The 26,305-nt window shown below is 43.4% G+C and overlaps 1 protein-coding gene across 1 annotated transcript in view; it reads right to left on the bottom strand.

Moving 5' to 3' along the window:
* Positions 1-26,305, bottom strand: part of LOC309686298 (sodium channel protein type 5 subunit alpha-like) — a gene marked incomplete at its 5' end in the record, with an annotated part of 177,068 nt that overhangs the window by 62,877 nt on the left and 87,886 nt on the right. Inside the window, 1 exon segment of the mRNA XM_082498902.1 lies at positions 7,707-8,177. Within this exon segment, the coding sequence (XP_082355028.1) occupies positions 7,707-8,177 (471 nt within the window).

Raw genomic sequence — 26,305 nt, 5'->3', positions numbered from 1 at the left:
CTCGCTTGGCACAGGAACCGCTGGGGAACTGGCTGCTGTTCATTTTGTCCAAAATGTTAAATGTCAGCATTTTCTTTACCAAAGGGAGAAACAGTGAGAAATGCTCATTTCTGGGCGGCGTTTTGCTCCAGGGAGAGATATGGATACTGGGAAATGGCACCCAGTAAGCTGTGACTGACGCGTAGTCCACGGTCTGGGCACTTGTCCAAATGCATGTTGTCAAGTCCGCTACGCCTGATATCGGTTCTTTCAATGCCAGGATTTTTTCCTTTTTTTTTTTTTTTTTTCTCCCCCCTCTTTCTCTCCTCCATCAGCTCCCTGTGTTTCCTGCACCTTAGGCATTATGCTGCGGACAAATATATTTCCCTGCCACCGCGCACTGAATAAGCACCCTAAAACCTTTGTTTGCAGTGTGACTGCTCTAATCGCGTCAGCAGAGATCTGACACGGAGTCTTCTTCTGCCCTGTCGTACCGAAACAAAATAAACACAAATGTCTTTCTATATGTAGAAGCAAAGAGGAGGGCATAGGTGTTTTAAATCTGCTGCTGTGATTTACAGTCCTTTTTTTTTTTTTTTTCTACTGGTCTTGCTGCTATTCTTCTGAAGACAATAAATACAGAAATGGTCTATTTTATTGCTAAAAATAATTAGCAAACAATTGAGTTCTATGCAGTTTTCAAGAAATGGAAAGCAAAACATACAGTTTAAAAAGAGAGAAATCCAAGCAAACTACGCACCTAATAATAATGAACTCCTGCTATCTTACTTAATGATTAGTAAAATATTGGCCTAAATATAGCTGAAAAGAAGAATGCTCTAAAATTTATTGCGTGCTGCACGCATGTATACACATGGGCTCATTCTCCTGCCAGTAAGAACTGGGGAGTCATCCACAGGATTCAAAGGTATTTTATCCAGTTGCACTAAAAGAGAACATGTCCCACAGACTGGAACTGGAAACGGGCAGAATATAAATACTGTTTGAAAGGGCATTACGGTTCCTGACAATAAAGTATATTTCCTGCAGTAAAAGGCTGAAATTAATGTACCCTGTCAAATAAACACAGGACTTCATGGTATCTCTGATTTATAGACAGTAGAATTATTAGGAGCATAAGACATTGTCACAAACAATTTTATATCAAAATCTTTACGCACTGGCATTTTTATAGCAATTTTCAATAATTTCAGCTACACTTGTGTCAACCTGGAATAATTCTATTGACTTTTATAGAATCACTTCAGGTTTAGGAGCAGGTCTGTAACGTGCAGAAATTGTACAGTAAAATTTCCACTGTATACAAAGGAAACAGATGTGGGTCCAGATGCAGATGGTGAACTCTCTGTTACCTGAGACACTGCAGTATTTTTTCTATCTTACAAATGATGTATCATAGCTAAAATAAACTTACAGGCTCTGTGCGGAAATGAGCGGTTGAAGTCTTTGACCCAGTGTCATGAGAAAGTTAAACCATGATGATCCTTATGGCCCTCTCTGACCTCAAAATTATGAATCCCTTACTGGTAGAAACACGCAAAAAAAGCCATCAGAAACAGTTTCACCTTGTCAAATGAAATAAAATGAGTCAGTAATTGTGAAATAACTACGGGGAAGAAGAGAATAAAAGCCTGGGGGGTTGATCCAGTTCAGGGCAATACAGAAACTGTGCCATTGAATAGAGACCATGGTGGCAGCCAGATCTAGCGTTGACGTGTACAGAGGCAATTACTCATCTAAAGTCTGGAAACTTGGTTTTCCTGGGAGGTGCATTTGGTGGAGCCTAGACAAGGGTATACACAAGGGGAGGAGGGGGAAAAAAAAAATAGAGAAAAAATGTGAATATGATGGAGAAAGCAAGGTGTGCTCCGGAGCAATGAATACTCATTCGGTGTGCACAACCCAGGCGATGTACACTCCTCCGGTCCTCTGTGCAGACCCAGACCTCTTGAAAAATCACAGCAGAGGTGCTGCTCCGCCTTGGAGGGGTCTAGGGAAAGCACACCGAGAAAATGCAGCTGGGAAACCCTGAGGGGCAATGAAAGATGCTATCTCCTTCCCACAGGCAATACTCCCTGCCAGGTCACGGCAAGGTGAGCCCTAGCAGGCACAGCAACAACTCTCTGCTATTTAAGGATTTCCAGAGCCAGGGCTAAGCCTTGGGCAAGAGGATGGACCAGCCCTCGGCCAGCTTTGTGGGCTCAGGGTGGCACAAATTGGCTACGGTGGGATCTGGGACCTGGTGGCCGCGCACGGAGAGGCAGCGCTGCCACGGCGCGTGTGCCTGGTGTCGAGGAAGGGGTAAGAAGCTGCAAAGCGCTCCGTCCCAGCAGCGGGCAGCCAGCACTTTCCATATGACCCAATTAGCCACTCCGTCGGAACAAATCAATAATGGCATTTTCTGAAGACAAGCAGGCAAGTGCTGCTGGCTCGGCACTGCGCTGCATGTGAAAATACAAAGGTGTTATCTCTGCGGAAGGCAGCATCCGTGCCTGGCTTTGTCACGGCAGAGGGAGCAAATGTGAGATGCTTTTCAGCCCACTGTGGCCAAAAGCCACACTAGCCACCGCAGCGTGGATCGTCTTCGCAGCGGCATCCTATGGGCAGATCAAGTTGAGGGCAGTAGTTTGAGTAAGGCAGCACGTGTAGTAATTAAATTTAAGAAAGGGGAGAAAGCAATAAGAACACTGTTGGGCTGACTCAAACAACAAGGAAATGGTAGAGGCATTTTCTTAGGTTGTACTAATAAAATTTGCTGACTGTAGGAACTCATCAATGCAGAAAAGGATCCCAATCGCATACAGAAAGACCTGGACATCCTTGAGGTCTGGGGTAACAGAATCAAGACAGAGTTGAACAGTATAAGTGCAGAACTCCGTACTTCAGGGACTGATTCAGGACATCCAACATTACTCATCTGCAACCTCCTGTTAGTCCATTGATCACAGGAGTCCTCTGAACCACAAAGCGATGTCACTGTAAAAAAGGCATGCACCATCCTGGGCTACAGCTGTGGGCACCCTGAAGGTTAAGCAATACTAAAGTAGGAATTTTGAAGATTTAAGCTTTGGACATATATCTAATGTCAATGGTACAAACCCCTCTGATGTCTGAAACTGTCAATGTAGTTAAACTGCGGGTAAGTTCTGGTAGAATCCACTGTGTCAGGTGGACTGGACTATGCACACTGAATTGTCCCATCACCTTACTGTCCCCATAATCTGGTTCTTACTCCTGCAGGAGGCAGAAAGTTGATGAAAGATGTTTTTTATAAGCAATTACAAGACACACTATGGAGGTTCAAGAAAACAATTTCCACATTTTAATCATCTAGGAAGCCAAAGTGAGTACCCGAAAGAACCTTGAGAAGATGCAGTCAGCACACTACTGTGGCTCCTGCTGAGCTTTTAGGAACTGCTTTCCTGCTAGGACAACCCATCTTTAAATTATAGATCTCAAAGACAGAGGAAAAATGGAAGACAGTTATTCTTGTTCTCATCTCTTGTTCGATCACTCAAATCCTGAAGAAATCTTGTGGACTGACAGGGAGAGACTTCCCCAGCTCTATGAGCAGGGCAAGGAGGGGGGGTTCGAGAAAGACATATGCTGAAACGTTGCAGTGACTGGCATCAACACATGTATTGCACAGTAATGACAAATGAATTAAGTTCAAAGTGGTCCTTTCTCAGCCCCTCTCCTCTTCTGCCAGCTTCTTGCACCTTTGATGACTTCTGTTGTTCAGCTTTTCTTTCTGATCCTTTCACCATGTGTGTGGGCTACAGGCACGCGTCTCCTGGCTCTCCAAGCCCGCAGATCATCTCACTCGCATCTCAGTAATCAAAGGAGATTTAGAAGCTATCAGGTGGGCTCATTCTTTCGAAATCCTCTCAATGACAGTGCCACAAATTGGCAGCTTTCAGGAAGACGGCTGCTGCCAGCGTAAGCTTTGATAACAGAAATGGCAGCTGAGATTTAAACTTAGACATTTCTATTACTCAGAGGAAAATGTGCAGTCACAGAAGGGCTTCTCATCACCCAAAATTTCAAACTGCTGCCTGTAACGCTGCAGGCCCCGTTTCTCATAGCCACAACGGCTTACTTTAGAGTAGTTTTGTGACTTTTGGGGAAGAGCCCGGCATTGGTACAGGAGCTGTAAGCTGAGCTGATCATCACCCTAAAATACCTCCTCGGGATCAACAACTTTGTGGTTCTGCCCGCGACCAGCCTTCCTTTAGCCCCTCCGTCACGACGGATAAGTCTGGACTGAAGTGAGCTCACGATGAACAGAACTGACAGAGGAAGTGTAAAGGACGTGTAAAGATTGTGTAGGTTTACCTAGCCGCGCTCGAGAGACATACATACGTACGTACACTCCTTGTTTATGCATCTCCTTTCGCCTCCTCTCCCATGCTATTGCACAAAAATCCAGACGCACGAGGTGCTGGCAATGTTGCCAAAGGGCTGCTAAATTCCAGGTCAGCCAACAACTTTAACGTGGAGCAGGGTACGTTGTCTTCTCCCGAGAAGTAAATATACATACGCATTCTCGTTGTACATGCTAAAATATTTAAATATGTAAAAATATGGATTGTAATTAGGGAACAGTTAGAATAGATTTGAATGTTTAGTGTCCCCTTGGTAGTTTCGCTTCTGTACGATGTCCTCCACACAGAAAGATACTTCACCGTAATTGTGCCCTTTCAACGCAATCATGTAAATTTTGCTCTTGTTCACGTTGTTCTTCCTTCGCGAGCTCTGCCATGGTTATCATGGCCACCCTGGAGGGAAGGAGGTAAGGACCCCCACGGAGTTGAAGCTCACCGGATTAAAGCTTGTAGGAACGAGTGGGGAAGTTTATTCCTCAGAGTGCCACAGAGGTGCCCTTGATACAAAGGTCAGCACGCCGCAATGCCCACAGCGCTATACCCGGGAAACTGGGATTTCATACTGACCTCCAGGTGCAATAATTTCTTCTGCAGTAACCTATGTGTTGATCAAGAGAGTTATTTTGTGGGTCCAAAGATCATACATCTTTGGAATGGGCACCATTAAAAACGACAGATCTTTGGGATCTGCTTTCTCATGGCTCTGCTTCTGATGGAGACATTTACAGCTGTGCAAATCGATGAGGGTTTTGCAGGAAAGCAAATGCAAAGCTCATCACACAATTTTCATTCCTGCTGTTGAGCTTCTTCCTATTTTTGTTTATTTATTACGCCCATGTATTTTGAGTCTTCGAGTTGCAACCCCCTTGCACGCAGACATTTCCCTCTCTAGAAATTTGATGAAATTGTTTGCTGGATTTATGAACTCGCTTTGTGTTTGGACCTTTTCAGCAGCAGACCCCTCAGGCCTGCAGACAAAGGTTGAAAACCATCGATCAGGGCCACGCACAGGGGAACAGCAGTGACCTGCTGCAGCTGTTTGTCAAAGCCTGGAAAACGCTAGTGACAAAGCCAATTAATACATTTCTCAACTCCACACCTTCTGTTCCGCGCACACACTAGCAGTAAACTATATTTCACTGCAATCCAAATATCTTGTGATAATGTGACTATGTTTATCTTATCATTAGAGTAATGTTTTACTCTAATGTTTATCGAAAAAATCATTAAAAGATACAGTGCAAAAACAGTATTTGGGGTTTTTTTTTCCTCCTATTTTGTTTCACTCTGAATCCTCAATGCTTATATTACATATGATAACGTTTCAATATTGTTGAAACAAGTTGAAGAAGTTTTCCTAGTATTTTCAAATCAACTTTTATTCATAATGTTCCGTTTCACCAAAACACCTATCTTTCCACATCAGCCCTCTCCCTCATGGCTCTAATAGATATCACTAAAGTCTAATTCCACGTTTACTTGCTGTACAGCGTAAAATGGACCGCTGCCTGTTCCATTTCCCACTATGCACACCAGCGCCTACATGGACACATTGTGCAGCTAAAGAGAAACCCACATTTCTATACTTTTAAGGTACAGTCAGATGTAAAAATCCCAAGCCCTCCATGCTCTATGCTGCAGTTTAGCTTGTGATTGTTGCTATCTATCTTGAGGGAGGTGGAATACAGTGATGCGACATACACACGTGTTCATACACACATACACACGCGCCCGCGCTTCCAGACCTCATGGACACTTACACACAAAGTGTCTGACGAACTTTTGCTTTGCACTGCGAAGGAAAAAATCTGAGAGTTTTTAAGATTGTGACCCTCTGTCAGATGTAGCAGAAAGGTGTGGATATATTTAAAGGCCAAAAAGAAAAAAAAAAAACACACCAAAACCAAACCAAAAACTCCAGAATGAAACACATTTATACATTATTAAACGCATTTATACTAGTCAGCATGCACAGATCAGCTGATACTAAGAAACCCACCTACTATATTCAAATGCACTCTGCTTGTAGGTTTAACTAACACAACGCTGGGAATAGGGAAGGACTTCAAAGGAAAAAACAGCTGTGCCACCCACACTGATCCACAGGTCATTTCAATAGAAGTATTCCTTAAAAAAATAGTCCCTAAAAGCATTTACCAAAAATCTCAGACTTCTTTTTTTTGTTACCTTGACATTGGGGCTTGATGATAAAGTTTTCTGCCCCCTTGCCATTCAGGTCCCCAAGGGGACGGTCAGTGTGCAAGACGTGCTGGTGAGCAGACGCACTAACACTGAAAAGATTTCCACAACAGAGCAGCAGAAATTAACATTTAGCAGCTGATTTGTGCCCTCGTCCTGGCGGAGAGTCCTTCCTCGGGGCTTTTTTAGGACAGCCCTTCTCTAAGGACGGTTTTGCTTCAAAACTTTCTTCCCCTCAACCAAGAGGTCGGGGATCCCTCCTGACAGCTGGATCTGAAACAGGAGCTTTGATCCAGCGCCTGCTGAACTCCGCCGGTCTCAGCCGGCGTCAGAGGATGCTGGATCAAGGCTGGAGGGTCTGGAAAACATTAACTAGATATGCTGCGTGGAGCCAAGAGATAAAGCTGGTAGAAAGGGGAAAGGGGGAGAAGGAGAGAAAGAAAAATGTTCCTGTGAAGATTTTTCTTCCCCGTTTTACACCAACACTTCAAACCACGCAGAATTTTTCATCCTTTACTACAGGGTGCTCTGGGGAAAAGGAAAATCTGCCGTGTCACACCAAAGAACAGGCAAATAACTATTTTTCCTGTCTGAATACATACGATTACATGTCTTCTCTCTTTCTCTGGTGCCTTGTCAATCAGCCTCTACCTCACCGTATATTGTATTTTTAAGAGAACCACCTGGCCCTCAGTTCTTGCTGCACAAATCAAACCAAGCCATTGACCATTTCTCCACACTGAGAAAATCCCCTGTCATAATCAGAGGACCTAAGATTTGTTCTGTAACATTCCCACGATTCAGCTGAAAATAAAACAACAAAGAAACAAAAAATACAAACAAAAAAACCCTACCGGCCTCCTGCGTGAGAAAGGGTTTAATTGCTCTGGTTAGAAGAATTAATCTAGACAAGCACAAAGAATACAGAGCAAGGGAATGCCTCTTGTTGGGGACTGAATTTTGCTCTTGGATATGCACCTGTAACTTCTTCCGAAGTTAACAACATATCAAAGGCAGGATTAGGCCATAGGACATTCGCATCTCGAGCCATGGATCCAGAGCAAGGGTGGGAACGAAGGAACTCTTAATAAGCCACAACAAGCAAACATTTTAGTTGTCTACCTGCTCCAATTCAGTAAAGGTGCTCTGCTCCTCGTCTTCCTCCTCGATATCCGACTCTCCCACAGCAATAGGAACACAAATGGACAGGTCAGGATTGGTCATGAAATCATCGTTGTCTGTAATTCCTAGGTGTTTCTCCCCATTTTTATTCATCCCATCCTCAGCGTGGTTCTCTTTGTGGTTCTCCATGTCTTTGCCGAGCTCAGCGGCTGTGAGGCTGTTCACACAATTATTAAGGGCGCCTGTATTCTGGGCAGCGAGCTTCATCATGGCCTTCTTTTCAGCCGTCGTCTTGGGGTGCCGGAGGACATGGCAGCAAAAATCCCAGGTCGTGTGTTTCACGTACTGAAGACCCCTGTTGATCCGAGCAAAAGCAAGCTGCAGGTTGTTCATCTCCCCATCCTCGTCTGGTGCCGAGAGGTTGTCAGCACTGAAAGAGCTTAGCAGCAAGGCCAGGAAGAGGTTGAGCACCTGAAACCAATAAAGTTAAAAGGAAATCAATGATTAATTGTGGAGGACAAATGTTTGGTCTTGGAGGAAGGAGGGTCTGGGTCTTAGCTAGGCTGTGCCACTGTAACACCAGCAGTGTCTGTGGAACTGCCTTTATTACAGGTGATTTCAGCAGGAAAAGGAGTGCAGCCATTTCCAAACACTTTAATTTCAGGTGTAGAAGTTTACCATGGACAATAAGACACCGTGACATTCTGCTTCCCCCTCTAATACCCCAAAACATGAAAAAGAAAAGGCAAAGCTCAGGAACAGAACATGGGATAAAATTTTCATTGGAAACTACGTAGTGTAAATGTTCTCATAAGTGGTGGTGAAATGAATTTCCTGTAATTGTCAGTATTCCATCTTGGAGAAAATCACTAATTGAAAGACTTACTGACATCCAGAAAGGTGCTGCTTACACGTGGAAAAAGACTATAGGAAGAATGTTTTCAGGACCTTTTTGGGTTTTACTCAGTGTGAATATTGTTATTTATATTTCATAGTATATAATGATATACATGTGCATGAAATTTAAACCAAACAGTACATTTGGAAACATTTCTAAACATTTGTATGTGTTTTCATGGATAGTCTTGATTTAACTATCCTCTGGGCCATGAAGAAAATCTATTGTGACTGTGAATAAACACCTAAGAGGTCATATAGTTTCAAAACCTTTGCCTTCCAGGCAAAAACAACCCATCAGGCTCAGGACTAATGTGGCTAAATCTGAGCAGGGCTCACCCCCAGAGCAGGTAATGCTCCTACTAGTCAAGGAAAAACCTGTCTGAAGATTTTCACGCATGTACGGGAAGATCCAAACTGAACTGGAGACCATAAGTTGGCTTCCTCTTGTTCCTGCAACTTCAGCACTGTCTACCTTTTCTGGTAGTGCACTGCAAGATCAGACAAAACTATACATTTGGGTGATATATTTGAAGATTTAAACCTCTTTTTACCTTCTAGGAGTTGGGTTTTTTTCCTCCAATATATACAATTATAACAAATAAATAAAAACAGTTTCTTCTAGAAGGCTGTTCCCAGCAATACATCTTGCAGGCTGATCACCAGCTGCTGCGTATGGGACACTACACCTGCTCGTGGTCTGAGAAGGGATGAATTACAGCTTTCATGCCGGATTAACGAGGGCGAGAAGCTCACGCCGGAGGTAGAGTCCCAGGATGACGGAAATGAGGCAAAGGTGGCTCAAACCAATATCAGCTAAAATATATTTACCCAAAATAAACCAGGGCCAAATTTCCTGGTATCAACTCTTCTGCCGCCTGTAGAAGGTGGGTGGGTGCTCTGTGGCACTGCGAGGCAGAGATCAGTGCTGCGGCACTTCTGTTTGAGCAGTAAAATGGACTTTGGGAAGATGTTTCCTCTGTGATCTCTTGATGCTACCATAAATACTTGCAAGTCCCCTGGCTTCTGTCTTTCCAATAGTCTTTTTAAATTGATAAAGTCTACCAGACCAAAATAAACAGTATAAACAGTACTGGGCCTTACCAAAGAGCCACAAGTTTTTGCTACCATCCCCCCACCCTGTTACCCCCTTATTTCAAATATTCAGAATATACGAGCTGGGATTTTTAAAAGTAGCCTGGTTTTAATCACCCCGGTGACGCTGCATTTGAAGTGTCCTGTCAGTACTGTTTTGCAAAGTACTCTTTGCAATCACCGTGATTACAAATGAAAGCAGTTGGTAGCACAGCAGATGCCCATGTCCATTATGAACTGCTGAATAAACTATTGCTGCACTGAGCACTACCCGGCTCTAAAGTAAAGTGAGATTAAAGCTAATTGTTTCTTAGCTGCTCCATCATACTGGAGTGTCACTGACAGCCTGTGTGGGTCTTCTCTTAATCACTGTGGCGGTCTGGTATGAATCAGTCTTCCATTACGTATCCCGCTCAGAGGTATTGCAAGTGACGTTGTCTGATAGGTGGGTGAAAACCAGAGTACAGGATATACTGCCAAGCAGGTGGGAGTCCATCAGCAAAGGGGTCGCTGGTGGAATCTCTTTAGCCATTTTTAACCAAATTTGATAGAAGGGATGAGGTCTCAGAGACAACCACATTGCTAGAAGCATCCTGAAAATAAGCATGTGGGTAAAGAAGAGATGCTGCCCAGGCCACCAGTGCAGACAAAGCTTGGAACAAGCCACAACATGGGTCTCCTTCCCAGTGGCAACCTAGGGACATGGGAAGGAGCTGGAGGAAGGGAGGGGATAAAGAAATCCAGAATAAAAATCTTCTGGACTTTATAGGTTCAATTCAGTGACCTTAACAGAGGTGTCTACTGTTGTTTGAGGTTATCTGAGACATCTGCACCAGACCTACAGGAGATGTGTGTCTTCCTAAATCTCCAGCTATCCTCCAGCCAGGGCATGACGGGGTATTGCAGCAGGCAACTAGCGGTGTTTAGGGAACCCAGTCATGCTTCAAGGATGGCAGCTGCCTCCAGACTTGAACATCAAAGCCTGAGGGTCTAATGAGGCATCCAAGCACCATTTCAATCAAAAGAAATTCATCATATAGGCAATGGAGCCTGCCCAAATACAGGTGACCATGTTAGGGCTGCGTGCAGCTGCCAATATGTAGTCATCTAGTGCCAACTGACTCTAGCACACCCAAGTCATCCTGAGGCAATGGGCCGACACGACACACTATTATGGGAGATCCGTGTCTAGTTGGAGGCCAGGATAGATACCCTACAGTATCCCCAGTGACGCTGGACAAAACCGAGTCAAGCCCTAGATCTCTGTAGACTGTAGTGGTAGCTCAGATGTCTTCTCCATACATGAATACCTCTGTGTTGGCACTCAAATTTTACCTGGAGCTGAATTTCATCTTATACTTCATTAATTCTGCTGTTCACGGAATAATTTGTTTGAAATGCTTTGTTTTACTTTTCTGTATTTATTTCCTATGTCAAACTACAGTTACATAAGTTTGGGCAGATACACCTGCAGGTGTGCATAATAGGTGGTAACATTCTTAGTGTTGTTATTTACCATGGATTATTAAGGCAATGTTGTTTACTTCCCAGAAATGCAGCTGACATTTTGCACAAAAAGCTATTTGCTCTTCATGCTTTTAGCCAAAAATAAATCTCAAATATCATTCCCTCCTTCCTTTGTGAGCAGGTAACCTCAGAGGTGTATTGCTGGGCATTCAAATAGAGTGAACTGCGGTATAAGCATTTTGTGTTTACTTATTCCCCCCATTTCACTGTACACTGCATTTTCCAGAAAAATATATGCTCAACCCATGACACACCACATTTCCTGTAAAAGGTTACTAATAATATCCAGTCCTCCTGGTTGCTAGCGCAATGCTTTCAGTTCAAGTAAAAGCAAACTAAAGGCTAATTCAGTTTTCAAAAGCAATGACAGATTTGTATATCCATATGGATCCTCTTAAAAAGAAATCTGCTTTCCAGTGACACCGAGCAGGCAGTCTCTGAAAGCAGGTCACTTTTTTGGTCTTTGAGGTTAGGAATCAAATGACAGATGCACTCAAAGAAACCCCAACTCCTTTAGCATAATGATGTTAAGCATTTACCCTAATGACAATACAGCATGCTTTCATAGGCTTCCTCGCTTTTTTATGCTTTTCCAAAGCTAGTGACTCTGGTTATGCCATTATAAGGCACAAAGGATTAGATTCATCCAGCCGCATGTCAGGTGCTTAAGCTGGAGGACTTTTCCTAGGACGTCTGTAGATGATGGAGACAGTCTGAGATCCCTTGAGATGCTGAAGAGCTGAACTATCTCTGGCGGTGCCTATTGAAGCCTAGGCTAGCTTGGGTTTAGTATCTTGCAGCGAGATTAAAGCCGGCATCTCCACTGCAGGAGATGGAGGATAGGAAGGACGGTTGAGGGCACCTATGAGGGACCTGCATCACTTACCGATGCAGACCAAATAACTAACACAGAATCACAGAATCATAGAATATCTCAAGTTGGAAACGACCCATAAGGATCGTCCAGTCCAACTCCCTACTCCTCGCAGGGCAACCTCAAAATAAATCATATGACTAAGAGTGTAGTCCGTGACTTGTAAAACCCAGCCAGGTGTCCAGAAAGTCCTTCTTGGTGTCTTGGTACTCCATGCATTACAACTAGGCCACCTGTATAACTAGGCAACCTTCCCCAGATGAGAGGAGGGCATGGGATGCTTCAGCCCCATCCTGAGCAGAGCTGAGCTGAGGCGCACAGGCAGCCAGCCTGGCATTGCACAAAGTGCTGCAACAATTCTGCGGTCGCAGCAAGTGAAGGGCATAGAAGCACGAAGCGCTGAAGCTAATTCCTAGCTTCCCAGCCATGAGGAGAAAGCAGGCTGCTGGAAGCACCTCTCCTCCCCAAGGAGACCGAGGCAAGGGCTGCTGGTGGGTGCTGGGAGCCACAGATACTGCCACGGTGGGTTGCAGCCTGAATGCCTTGGCTCCATCGCCTCCTTTTTTTTGAGCCATAACAGTACAAAAACAAACAGTGTAATTTCAGATGACACCTTCTGATCAAACCCTCTTTGAAAATATCTGTCTGCAAACTCTCTTGCTGAAGTTAAAATACTTTTGGAGCAAAAGCGTGTGACTACTCCCTCGTTTCCCTTCTAGTTTTGTGTTTACCTTGGTTTGGCGAAAATGGAGGGATATAAACTTTTATGTATTTAACCTTCCACCTGTCATTCACTCAAAAAGTGTCCATCCCCTGCAGTCCTCCTGCACTCCCCTGAATCGATTCAGCAATGCGTTCACTGCCCTGCACTCTCACTGGGGTCACGCACTGTGCTGAATATAGGCTGAAATCCCACTGGGAAGTCTAAGGACATCTCTTAGCAGACAGAAAATAATTCTGTATTTTGTTTAGCTGGGAGCAAGAAAGATGTTGCACCTGCGCAAGTTCAATGGCAGGGTTAAGCCATCTCCAAAGTGAGGTCCTCAGCTACCGGTCGTGTTTGATTGCAGATGATCTAATGTGAGTTCACCCATGTGTTTTTTCCTGTAGAGGGATCTGTCTTAACCGCACGCTGCCAACAAAGCAAGGAAGTTTGATTTTCAAACCCCTGGCCCTTTTCTGTGCATGAAGTTTAACAAACTTCACACTGAGCGGCAACTAAGACCAGATTTTCTCATCTGCCCGGACCACACGGGAAAAATCCTATTCATCTAATACTTATTTTTTGGATAAAACAGGACCCAGACACCTCAATCTATTCAAACTCATTTCTCCAGCAGTGCCTGTTAGACACAGACAAAAGAGTAGACATTGTACTTGAGGACATGGTTTAGAAGTGGTTTTGTCAGGGTAAGTTAATGGTTGGACTTGATGATCTTAAAGGTCCCTTCCAACCTCAGCGATTCGATGATTCTAAGAAGCTCTTCAGGCACTCTTTCACCAGTGGAAGAAACTGATTTTCTTCCTTCGTGTTTGTTTTCTGATGGCAGTGGACATCTGCACTGTTCTTTGGCTATCACAGATGGGAAAGATGCAGTTTTCTCTTTGGAGACCTTGATGACTTCTAGCAAGCCTAACGCAATGTGTACCAATTATTTTAATTTGTTCACTGTAGCACAACTCATGAAGCTGCAAAGAAAAACTTCCCATAAAGGGGCTTTCACTGCATCAAGGAAGTGTGAGATTTAAGTTTAAGCCAGAGACCTGCAGTAACAGGTCATCTAGTCCATTTCTCTGCTACTGGAGGATTATTTCTTTCCTTGGAAGTATATTTTCCAATCCTTTGTACGTTTTCATCCCGGGGCAAAATTTACCGAGAGAACTCCTGCAAAACAGCAATTTACATGATCAGTTATTTTCTATATTCCCTTTTCTATTATTTCAGCTATTTGTGCTTGGTTAAGAAGCTTATATCCTCCCAGCCCAGTTCCTCTTTATCCTGTAGTCAATCTCATAATACCATTCTCGTGATATCTTAGTTTCTCGCTGTCAAAATGATCATGATACCACAAGTATGGCATGCGGTCCCTGTGGCCAGGGGCAGGCGAGAGACAACACAGGTAGCAGCAGGATTGATCTCCTTCACGTTTCTTGCCCAAGATCAGCTAGGAAAACACAGGGAAACGGGGATATGGATTTCCTGCCTTGTAGCCGGACATCTTCCCAGGTGGACTATGTTTGATCCTACAAGGCAGGCTAGAAGTTGCAGATGAGAGGTTTGTGGGGCACTACAGTACCGGTTTGTCACAACAGGATTTTTTTTTCTTATCAATTCCACATTAATCTGTTCAGCGAAATAACTGGTTTAGCTGTTAAAATATAAATAACAATATAAACAAATATAATAATGTAAAAAGAAAATTAATAAAAACAAGACACCAAATTCAGCTTATTTCCCACGTAAGATCCCTAAACTACTTCATGATGGCAATGAGAGCGGATGTTCTCCACAGGAAAGAAAAACAAAAGTAATACAGTAGGAATAATTCTCTTACATGCAAATACAAAAATGGCTATAAATTCAGTGAATTCATGTAAATTATTTCCATCTTCCCTAAGAAAGAAGAGAAGCAGGCCTGATTTTTTTCTCCTAGCCTCACAGCTACCATGTGCATCTCCCCCACCTGTGCAGAACAGCGCTCTCAGTGCGCTTGAAAAGCTCAACCTTGGGGCACGGCTGGCACTCACACTCCCGTTAGGGGAGTCAAAGACACCAAGGGTTCCCTTTACAGACAGGCTAGATCCAACCCATACGGCCAGAGAAGCTTGAGCCCAACGTGTCCCGTCCTAAAACTGATGGCTGCACCAGGTGTGACAAAAGGAAGGAATAAAAGTGCCTTTTCTCTCCGCTGTTTGTGAAGAATAGGTGGGGTGGCCAATACAATTGTAGCTATCGGCATGGTAGACTCTACAAGCCAGGTGAGATGAGTGTCCCCCCCCATCCCATCAGTGTTTTTGTGGTATGTGCCATAAGGCTAGGAATTTTGCTGACCATTCTCCATTTCTGATATTGATTTTCCCGCAGTTTCCTTGGCCTCTTGTGCAGCTGGTTGTCTTTAAACAAAGCAGAGAAGTGATGCCGGATGGCAGCTGTGCTCGCCCATGTTTGATGGTATGCGCATAGGTGGGGGGAACCGTCACCCTATTTCTCGCTTCAGCATTTAAAGGGGTATGTATAATTAATGGGACAGATTCCTTGGTGCTGTTCTCGCCACTTTACATAGCAGTAAATCTCCTTGAGTAATGGAAGGGTAGATTAAGCCCATTAATTACACTTCACAGCACCTTTGTGTCACATAGGAGTTTTTTGAGGTCACTTTAAGCTGCCATTTACCCATCCCTGCTTTCGGCTGCGCTAGCGCTGGGGTATGTCAGACCGGACATGGGTACATCCTTTTGCGAGGGGGAGGCAGGCAAAGGACACCACGTCAACTCTTGCTGCCAGTCTGACACGCTGGACCACACGATGAAAAACGCCTCTTCAGAGAGGAAGGCTGAACTGGGAGGGGAGGCTGGTGCTTCCCCAGCTCCCGTCTCGCAAGGACCAGCCACAGGCCTCTACCTCTCCTCACCCCCAGCCTTTGCAGCACCCCAAAGCCGGCAGAGTGAGGGGACCTACGTCCTTGTCACTCCGAAACACAGACCTGAGGCAACCCATGACGCTTCTTACCGCAAACTGGTGGATCCCTCATGTTGTCAAGTTTTGTTCATTTGTTTTCTATCTACGTGGGTATAAATGTGCACACAAACCGTACTCCTCCAAGTGCTGGTTCAAGAACTATTGAATTGAGTTAGACTTTTTTTTTTGCTGATGACTTTCAGTGTTTTTTGAAATGAAGTCCCTTAGAAGTATCAGAAGATGAGACTCTAGAAACCAAGTGCTTCCTGATCTGAAAATCTTAGTCTCCAAGTCCTATACGAGAGAGGAGGGTGGGATGGTGAGTGGAGGCAGACAAATTCTTTCCACTACTAAAGCCACAGCATAAACCCAAACATGTTTCCACAGGTTTTTCATCAGATATCAAAACAACACTATTTCACCAGCATAGCAAGAGCTCCATCAGAGCTGCTGTGGACTCCTCAAACCACTGTCTAGACAGACAAAACGCGCTATCAGACAAGTCCAGTTGCAAACCTCTCCCAGCAAGACAGCTGTGTTCGCAATGTTAAAGGCTCAAGATACACCAAAAGCATTAGGGGAACTACGGAAAGTTTATTGATTACAAACCAAGAGACAATTAGCTTTGTGCTAAGTCAACAAAAGTGTTTAGCTCTCGTGGTGATGAGGATGTCAGGACAATTAGAGAGCAGGCTCGGACTGACCATACACACTTGAGAGTCTTTGCTATTGCTGTTCCTGCAAGGAGTGATGATAGGTGAGAAACACCCGTGTCATCCCTGGAATATTTTCACTACTCGTATGCAAACATCATCAGCTGCTCTACCAATTACAACACAATGACTAGGCACAAAGGAAAAACCTACTTTTGGAAATTTAAGCTTGGTGGTTTTTAGGCAGAGCCCTAACCCTGCATGGCTGGTCTCCCATGGAGGACACTGCCCAGTCAAGGCAGAGTGGGATCTCTGGGCTCATGCCTTTAAAACTCAGATCCTACACCTTCCCTGCGAGGGGGACACCCAGCTGTGACCAAAGACTGCGCTGAGTTTTGCACTCAGTCATCTACAGGCCATCACGTCCCTTGGGCAGTCAGGGCTGGAGATCAAGAGAAAGAGTTAAGTACCATTCACACATGGCAGAAAACTTCTGGTGAAAGGTAAGCCACAGAGAACCAAAAAGATTAAAAAAAAAGAAAAAAAAAAAAAAAGGCAACAGAATAACAGAGAAAGAAAAGCAGTGATAATGGCCACAGTAAGTAATGACTTCCCTGGAGCCAATACATTACACCAAAGCAAAATCAATAGGAGGGTAGGCCCAGAGACTAGAAAATTAAATCAGAGAGTCAAGAAATAATTAATATTAGCTTTGCTTGCTTTCTTTTTTATTTATTTATATATTTTTTTAACTGGGAAGGGAACACTATTTCCTTTAAAATGTTACTTTCTAAGACATTTCCCAGGTTTGATGTTATAACTTGGGCTCCATCACAGAATCACACTTTCTTATTTGGGGAGTGTAAGAAGGTTCTGATTTTTTGCATTTTGCAAGCGCGGATTCCTGGGAGGGCAGAACAGAGTGACAGAGCTGTTTGCCAGCCAGGAGGGCCTCTTTCAAGAAAGCTACAAAATAGATTTCTAGTAGTAATTTTGCACAGTACGAAATCTCCTGCCTTCACAGCACATGGATGGGCTTGCAGCTTCCACATACCTCTGCTGGAGAAGACAGGTGACTCAAAAGCAGGACAAAACCCCATCTTTCATTAAAGAAAGAGGTCCGGAGGGTTTCCCAGCAGTGGTGCTGGTTACATCTCCAGAACAAGAGTCACCTTGTATTTATGAGGCAGGAGGTGCTGACACACACGTCTCGCTGCTGTCCTAAAAAGTGACCCTCGTCCTCTGCCATCATCTGCTCCTGGCTTCCATGGTGCCCCCAGTCAGCATTCTGTCCCCTTTGGTCTCTGGACTGTAGCTGTGGCTTCTTCTGCAGGTTTCTTAGTGCTTGCTGAAGCCCCAGGGAGATACCTTTGCTATTTTGCAAGGAAAGGGAGGAGGTGGATGTCCTTCCTCCCTGCAGTGTATATCTTACAGGATAAAGCTGGCTCTGAGCTGTGTTTTGCAGAGAAGCATTACTGAAAACCTAAGAAAAGCACTTCATGGAGGACTGGCTACCAACATCCTGCAAGCAAGTCTGTGCTCAACCTCATGATCAAAGCAAACTCTTCTTTCCAGGCATGATGACCTCATCTTTGACTACCTTCTTATATCAGGAAATACAAAAGGTATTTTGCTGATGTGGAAATTGCAAAATTATTTTATTTATTAATTGTATTCTGTATGCCTGGCTGAAATCCCAGGAACTGGGGTCGCTCAAAATCTTCTTTAATGCAAGGTGGAGATAAAATTGGGGAACCGAAGGAGCAACTTGGTGGTGTAAGTTGTCCATGAGAGTATTTCTATGAGTTTATGCTCACTGCCAGTCTGCTAGAGAGAAGAAAGGAACCAAGTGCTAGGCAGCTACTCCATTTTATGATCTAAAAATTGCATCTGCAGTAGTAAACAAAGACAAGCCAAGACCTGTTCTCCATCCCTGAGGGTAAGCAGCTGACCTCCTTTCCCTGCTCTTCTTCCAGCCAGCATTCCTTCGTGGCTGCTGTCCCCAGCCAGGGCTGTCCCCTGAATGCCCAGGCACCAGCTGGGACGGGTGGCCAGGGAATGTACTAACCAAGAAAGAGGAGGGACACTTATAATATTTGAGTTCGTGCCCTGGCCAGTTTATAGACGCAGCCACCTGCCTGTGTTTTCGAGCAGAGAGACATCAGCAGACATTTTGGGCTTGCTGAACCTCCCAGAAATGGGATGGTATGAGTGAGATGTGGGAGACAAGAGATTACCAGGGAGGAGAAGGGATATAAAAGTCCTTCAGGAAGAAATAGCCATATGGACAAGTTGATAGCACAAAGAGCATAAGAGTGGTCTTAGTCGTGTGGCTGCAACAAATGAGTATACGTGAGAGAGGTCAGAAAGAGAAGGGAACTGGTGGTGGGGAGAAGCCAACAAACAGAGGAGAAGGGGGATGAACTGAGAGTAGAGCTGCTTGAGATATGTCCATCCCCAAAGACAAATGTAAGCGCCTCTTTTCATCTCCATGAATAGCAGCACTGAAAATATCAACATTTTTAGCAGTATACTTTAATCCAAACCCTGATATCTGTTAGCATGTACTCATTTCTCAAGAAAATACGGCAATGACCCACAGAAGGCAGAGCTTGTGTACAAAAATTGTTTTGGTCAAAAAATAAAACCACTTTTGCATTGAAATAATTACAAGAATTTCAAATGGCTTCAGGACAGAGACTTGGAATTTGCTTGTGTGTTGGGAAGGGTGAAGTCAATATACATGATGAGATGGAGCTTATGGAAGATGTCCTGGAAAGCAGAAAGATGAAGTAATGTTGAAAGAGGAGAAGATTTGCTCAAAGCATGGGACTAGGAAGACTACAACAGAGATATGGGGCAATGTCCAAGAGGGAATTACTATAATCAAGACTAGAACTGACCAAAAAGAAAGAAAATTCATTTTAGGTAGAAGAAAAATAGAGGAAGGGCAGATTTCGGTCATATTAAATGAGAACTAATTTAAACAAGTCTGGCTAGGGATGACCCAAACAAAAGAGGAAGAAGAAAAGATAACACATGAAATCTAGAGGCAGGGAAATAGAACAAAAGAGACTTAAATAGCAGCAAAGAAATAAAAATGCAAAGAAGGGTGAAAAAACAACAGGTCTGATTCTCCTTTCTTTTGCACCGTGTGCAGTAATACAAAATTGATGGAGTAAATCTGTATCTGTTGGAGATTCTGCTTGGCAAATCTGGGCCAGTGGTTTTATTTGATTTAGAGGAGTTTAACAGAGCAAGAGCCAGCTGAGCTGACTTTTGGGAACAGGAGTAAATGTGGGATGGTAGCAGGAGACCAAAGGCAGAACCTTTCTGACCACAGGAACTTCTTACTGTTCAATAAGACCCAAAATGGCAGGAAAGTGGTACCTAATCCTGTGTACTACATTTAGTTTCCAAATGTATTCTTCAGCATATTTCCTTGGGAAGCCACAGACCACATTTCCATGTATGTGCTAGGTGGAGAAATGCAGATATGAATATGCACTGTGCATGGGAAAGATAAATTTGAGTCTCTTTTAAATATCATACACCTCCTAAGAAGGTTAAGGCTGTCATGACTAGCTGATTGTTTCACATATCCCTTTTAACAAGCTATTTCTAGAGGCAACTGTTAGAATGAACTGCTCACTGCTTAGTTTTGGTGGGAAAAATATTATTTTTAACAATTTTTTTTAATAAACAAAAGTATAAGATGTAAGGATTAATGAATAATGTATTAAATTTGAACCACTGGGTCTATTTTAACATTAAAACTCTGCCCTTCCCTCAACACATGCTAGGACAGATTCTGTTGTCATTACCCTTTCAACGACATCCAGACAACTCACACAGTGACATTAACAAAAAGAGACATATTTAGTTGTACCCACCTTTGCACACTCCTGTCCAATTAAATTTGACTCAGTGTCTTCTAGATTTTTAACAACCACCCAGCTATTAGCAAGACCTTAACCCTACTTACACTATTAACCACGAGCAGATGTAGTGAAAAAAGGGCAGTATTTTACCCTACTGGTGCCTACTATATTAAGAGGGCTGCAGTTTTTATTTTGAAAACTCCTCTTCCATCACCCAACTACAATGAAATCTCAACAAACAATTCACGAGCATCATCTTCACAAATGAAATATATATATATATGTGCATATATATATGATGGATCCTGTTAAAAAATCTTTCCTTTTGTCAGTAGTTCATATAACGGAGTCAATGCTTAAGCAATATTTTTAGAGAAATATTTCTGACTTGGAAACACAATTAGAACAAAAGGCATGAGGATGGTTTCCAAGGGGCAGGTCGATTGAACTAGTGTATTAGCATTCTTCTTCCTCCATATTGCTAAGTCGCCTCACACCCATGAAGGTTAACGGGAGATCGTTTCATATTCCCTTATATACATACCTACAGAAGAGCACTCGCGTCACTATCAGGTCTTATTCCTCTCTGATACATCCCAGAGACTCATTTATAGATCAAGAAGCAATACTTATAATTCTACCAATGAAAATCTGCACTAAATGCCAAAATCTGTCACAGCCCACCAATGAATCTGGTTTGCATTATTGCTTTTGGGAATTCCTTATTTCACAGATGAAAAATGAGCCTTAGTCCAGTTTTTGTCTTCAGCCTCCTTTGAGCTGCATCAGAAGCAAAACCTTGCTCCTTTTCTGTACATCAACTTTTATTAGGATTTTGGTTATTTGTATTTAAAAAGATCTGCCTTTCTGTGGATGGATATTGCAGGAAAAATAATAGTTAGATTTTAGTATATTTTCAACATGGACAGCGTGTAGGACCTTGAAAACAGGAACTGAACAAGCTTGTCCCCTAATACAAGATGCATGCTCAGATTTAGTCACCAAGTGCCAAGATTCAACTCTTCAGAAGAAACAACTGAGCCTGTGGCAGGATACAGAAACTCATAAATCTGGAGTGACAGAAGGAAGCAGATTACTTTTTAGAAGAACATTTTGAAAGTAGTTTCTCCTCCTATCTCTTCTCAGGTGCATTTCCCTCACATCTCTTGGGCAAAGCAGTCCTATACCTCCCAGATTTGAATGAACTCTACTGAATCTACCCTACAATGGCATTTTTGAAACCCAGCAGTCTTTGATGGTCTATCATAAATATCCTGAGGTTAATTTCCCCAGAATTTTTGGCACCAGCACCTTGTGTTACACATGAGGGTGGGATATATCTACTCAATAAAATAAATGATAGTTATTTATGTGGGCACTGATAAATCGCACAATTTTTAAAGCCTGGAGCCTTAGGCAAAAGGTTTGAGTTTAACATAACCCATATGAGGATGCAAGCTTTTCAGCTCTGCTAGGAGTCATCAGAGGCAACTGGACTGGTTGATGGTTGTTGTCAGGATTTATCTTTTTGATTCATCACATGATGGTATCAGTTTCTGGTGGACCTTTCTTTACTCTTGAGGATGTTTAATGCTTAAGTAGATATAGCCAGATATTCTCTCAAAAGCATCAGGTACCTGAGTGCTCTGCTTCCCAGACACTGCTCAAGCAAGGATGGATAATGGGGAACACAAATAGCAGAAATTGCTTTGGGACACAAGGGCTGCGCAGGTACATGGCATGAAAAATATGAAGGGAGAAGCTGGGAAATCTGCCGGAGTTACGCTACTTTCCTCTGAGGTTTGAATTCTCCAGCACCACACTAAATGTACCTGCTGCCAGCTGTAAGCATGCATCAGTAGAAGCAAAAGGGTGGTAACATGCTGACAGTTGGTTTGACTCTATTTGGTTTGTGTCCTCAAATGTGCTTATTCATGTATTCTGGGCTGCTCTTCTGCAAAGCTCCATGTGACTTGAGAAAGAAAATTCTCCTTGCTTATGCAAGTGTCCAAGTTGATGAGACAGACTCAAATGACACTTCCACTTCTCGCTAATGATCCCTTGGGCTCCCTGGTTTCTTCTGGGCCCTCTAACTCTCCAGCGCCCTTCTCCAGGACTGCCCCAGCTCTCGTTATGGCTCATGCAGCTTTCTGATGATTCCTTCTCTCCCACGGCACCCCACACGCACTCCGCTCGCCGCCTTGCAGATTTTGTGTGTCCTGACAATGACTGTTACTGACATGCCTATTCTCGCCTGTTTGTCTAGTGGCCTTCTCAGCTGACGCAACCAAAACAGAAATGAACATTTCCAGAATGTTGGGAGCTGCTGAAAGAGCAGATAAGGTGAACAACGGCATCCAGGACACGAACGTGGGGGTGCAGAGAGAGCAGAGGGAAGGCAGTGCTCATGCGAGACTTGGGACAGCCTCAACTTCTCTTTATATCTCCTGTAGATGCACATTTCCTTGCAAAACACTGTTCTTCCCCCATTTACATAGTTTCATCTTATCCCCTCTTCCTTCCATTGTGGAAGTGGAACTGGTGGGCCCCAAGGAGAGCAGCTGCTTGGTGGTGGAAGTACGATATATGAAGCTTGAGGATGCAGACCTCAAATTAAAAAATTAATTTAAATAAATTTAAAAATTAAAAAATAAAAACCTAAAGCCTAACATTTTCTAACTTGGGCTTGTAATACTTTCTCCCCAAACTAGCTTTTATTTCCAGCAAGCAGATCTAACCTAGCGCTTGCAATTAGAAGGCACACAATATTTTAAAATTCCGGTTCATTTATATTAATCCTCAGATGCAATACAAATACTACATTTCCCTCCAAGGAGATTAACCTTTATTCACAAAGTGGATGTCTTCAGTGGCCCCCATGAATAAGAGCATGCTTGTCATTAAATGCAAAAATAATTACTTGATTCAGGGCAGCAAGTCTCGCTGCAGCTCTTGAGTTGTACATTTCTCTGGGGATAGACAGTAAAGACCATGAAGACAGGGCTTTGGTAGTTCTAGATTTGTACATAATTCGAAAAGAAAATAAGGAGATAGCTGGAAAAATGCTATCATCAGTGTTCCATTTTCATTCCTTTATTGGCACAAGAAATCTTAATGAATGAAGCCTCGTTCCTCTGTGGTAAAGCAACCCTTAATCACCATGTAAAAAGTTTCATGGTCTTGAACCCCCCTGCTGTAATGCTTCGTGTCCTTTAAAAGCATCAGAGTCTTGATGTAGCTTCCCTCAGTGACAGTCCCATCACGCCAGGCAGAAATACAAGTCTCATCTAAAGACCTTCTTTGACCATCATAACACGCTTTGGCTGTCTGAGCTCCTGAAATGTAAAATTGAAATCCACTTTTACCTCTTAGATGCCTAGCTATTTCGCTATTAGTTGTGATTTTACCACAGGGGACAGTGATAGTTCTCTGTATGTATTTCATTTAAACAAAGAGAAAATCTGACACATTACCATAATCCTCTCTCAAGCCTGGTTGTGATCTGCTGAGAAATTTGCATTGATGGAGATGTGTCAGTATTGGGTGAGACAGGACTTTATGGCTACTTCTACACTAAGAAATGAAATGTGCCCAGGAACATTTTCTAGCACTGAGGACAAATGCAAAAGATCACCTTGCTCCATGTTATTAAACTTCTTCATACCATGCACTGACCACAAACTTCCAGCTGGGATAGTCCCTTTCCTGTGAAACTCCTGTACAGTTGGCCAGCTGATGGATTCCTACACAGTGGGCTGCCAGTTCTCCTAAACAGGTCACCACATACACTGCCTTTTATGTTCCTTGATTAGAGATCATGGTGCTCATGTAGTAACTCTCAGTAATTAACTCTAGGAAATGGTTTTACATAGAAACAAAGCCCTCATGGTGAAGACCATACAATCCAAATAGCAGCCCCACCTGACACGTTTACACACTATACCTCACAGCTATCTCCTGCGTGAGTTCTTTGTTCTGTTTTCTTGACTGCAAACACCAAACTAAAGGCAACATTAGCAAACAAAGCAAAAAAAAAAAGAAAAAGAAGCAAACAAAGCTGATCAGAATGAAACATTTATCACATGCCTTGACTTTGTTCTTAGTGTTAGAAAAGATAGGCAGGAAAGAAAATAATTGATCTGGATAGACACAAATTTGCAGGCACACATAGAAAATGGTTTTGCCTAACTGTAGGGCAACAGCCATAGCTACTAAGTATTAGATAGCCACTTGGGGCCCAATGACTCCTTATGTTACGTGGGGTCTGTCACTTAGTAAAGTGATTCAGGACAAGAAATTGCTGTGAATTTCCTCTCATAGACTAAGCTTCACGTATACCTGGAGTCACTTCTGTTCCCCATCCAAATCTCTCTCTTGCACGTCTGTCAGGCCAGGACCTGTACTAAACGGCCCTTCATCCATTCATTGACAGAGCACTGGAACAGGCTGCCCAGGGAGGTTGTGGAGTCCCCTTCCCTGGAGATTTTCAAGACCCGCCTGGATGCAGTCCTGAGTAATGTGCTCTGGGCAATCCTGCTTTAGCAGGGGAGTTGGACTAGATGATCTCTAGAGGTCCCTTCCAACTCTGATAATTCTGTGATTCTGTGATTCTGTGATCCCTCTCACCCTCCTCCTCCTTCTAGGCCATTTATTCCCATCCAGGTTGCATTGGTGGTGCTCAGGACAACCTTCTAGTGGGAGGGAGGGAGACTCTTGTGGAAGAACATGTTGAGGTGGAAATACTAAGAAGTTATGCATTGCTCACATTCCCCGGAACCTGATTTCTTTATTTCTTGCCCTGCTGCCGAGACATGTCTCCGTCAGAACAGCTCTGGTAATTCGTCATTTTATCAACAGACTTTGGCTGTTAAAGATCAGAATGGTGGTGAATGAAACCTAATGAGGTTTTCTTGGCACCTGACCAGTTTGAGAATCCACAGATTATAACCTGATGGAGGTTTAGCAGCACTTTCCCAGAACATCTCTTCAAGGAACTGTCCTATGCTGACTTGTACAAAAGGCATGTAGGGAGGAACAAACCTCTGTGACATTTCCAGATATGTGTGTGTCACAGTCGTGGGCCATGTTAAAACAGAAAAAATATCCATTAAGGCTTCCTGGGATGTGGGAGCAGAATAAAAGGATAGGTTCCAGGCGTATCTGACTTTTTCAGAGGTCCACTGAGTTTAACCAAAGCAGGGCACTTCAAATCTCATCCAAACCATGCTGAGCAGCTCTGCTGCCATGCACTCAAATTACCATAGGAAGACAGGACTGGAAAGTCTTCTTGGATCACCAAGTCAAGCCCCCTGCTAACATGGGTTGTGTCCTTCACAAACTAATTAAGCTCCACCTCACATGCTGCTGGTTTGGAGGTAGTCAGTCTTGCTGGAAAGTCCTCCTAAACAACCTCATGTGCTGAGAGTCAGAAGCCTCCTCTCCAGTCCCAGCCTAAAGGTACCTACAGTGATTTATACTCCTTTGTTCTGGGACGAGCAGTATCCCATTGCTGAAACTGTTCTCCCATGCCCAGCTCTGCATTCCCCTCATCAACTTCACATTCCCATACTGTGCTTTTCCAAGTAGTACTTCATCTTTCTTGAGCATCAGTCATTAATGGGGTGTATTGCATATCCAGTATTGCAGATTGCTGTGCCACAGCATTGATACTCTCCTTCTCCCCTGTAATCACCTTTCCTGATATGTATTAGGATCTCATTTACTTTTTTAATGGGTGCAATGTATTGGTAAATTGTGCTGTCTCCGTAAGACAGTGATATGTACACGTGGGTATCTCCAGCTGCGTTTGCTTTGGTGAGACCCTTACTTTCAGGGTCTATTTAATCTGATGTATTTTAAATGTCTTTTTGGTTAAGATATTTTATGACTTCACAGACTCCATTAACCAGAACTGACTACAAAGGCATCTCCATGCTATTATCTCAGATGCAGGTGTCCGCAGTGACTGATATGTATACTTTTATTATCCTCTC

Source organism: Vanellus vanellus (genome assembly GCF_965231255.1).
Source record: "Vanellus vanellus genome assembly, chromosome: 2".
NCBI classification, from domain to species: domain Eukaryota; kingdom Metazoa; phylum Chordata; class Aves; order Charadriiformes; family Charadriidae; genus Vanellus; species Vanellus vanellus.
The sequence above is the reverse complement of the archived record's forward strand: the minus strand, read 5'-3'. Positions and strand labels throughout refer to the sequence as shown.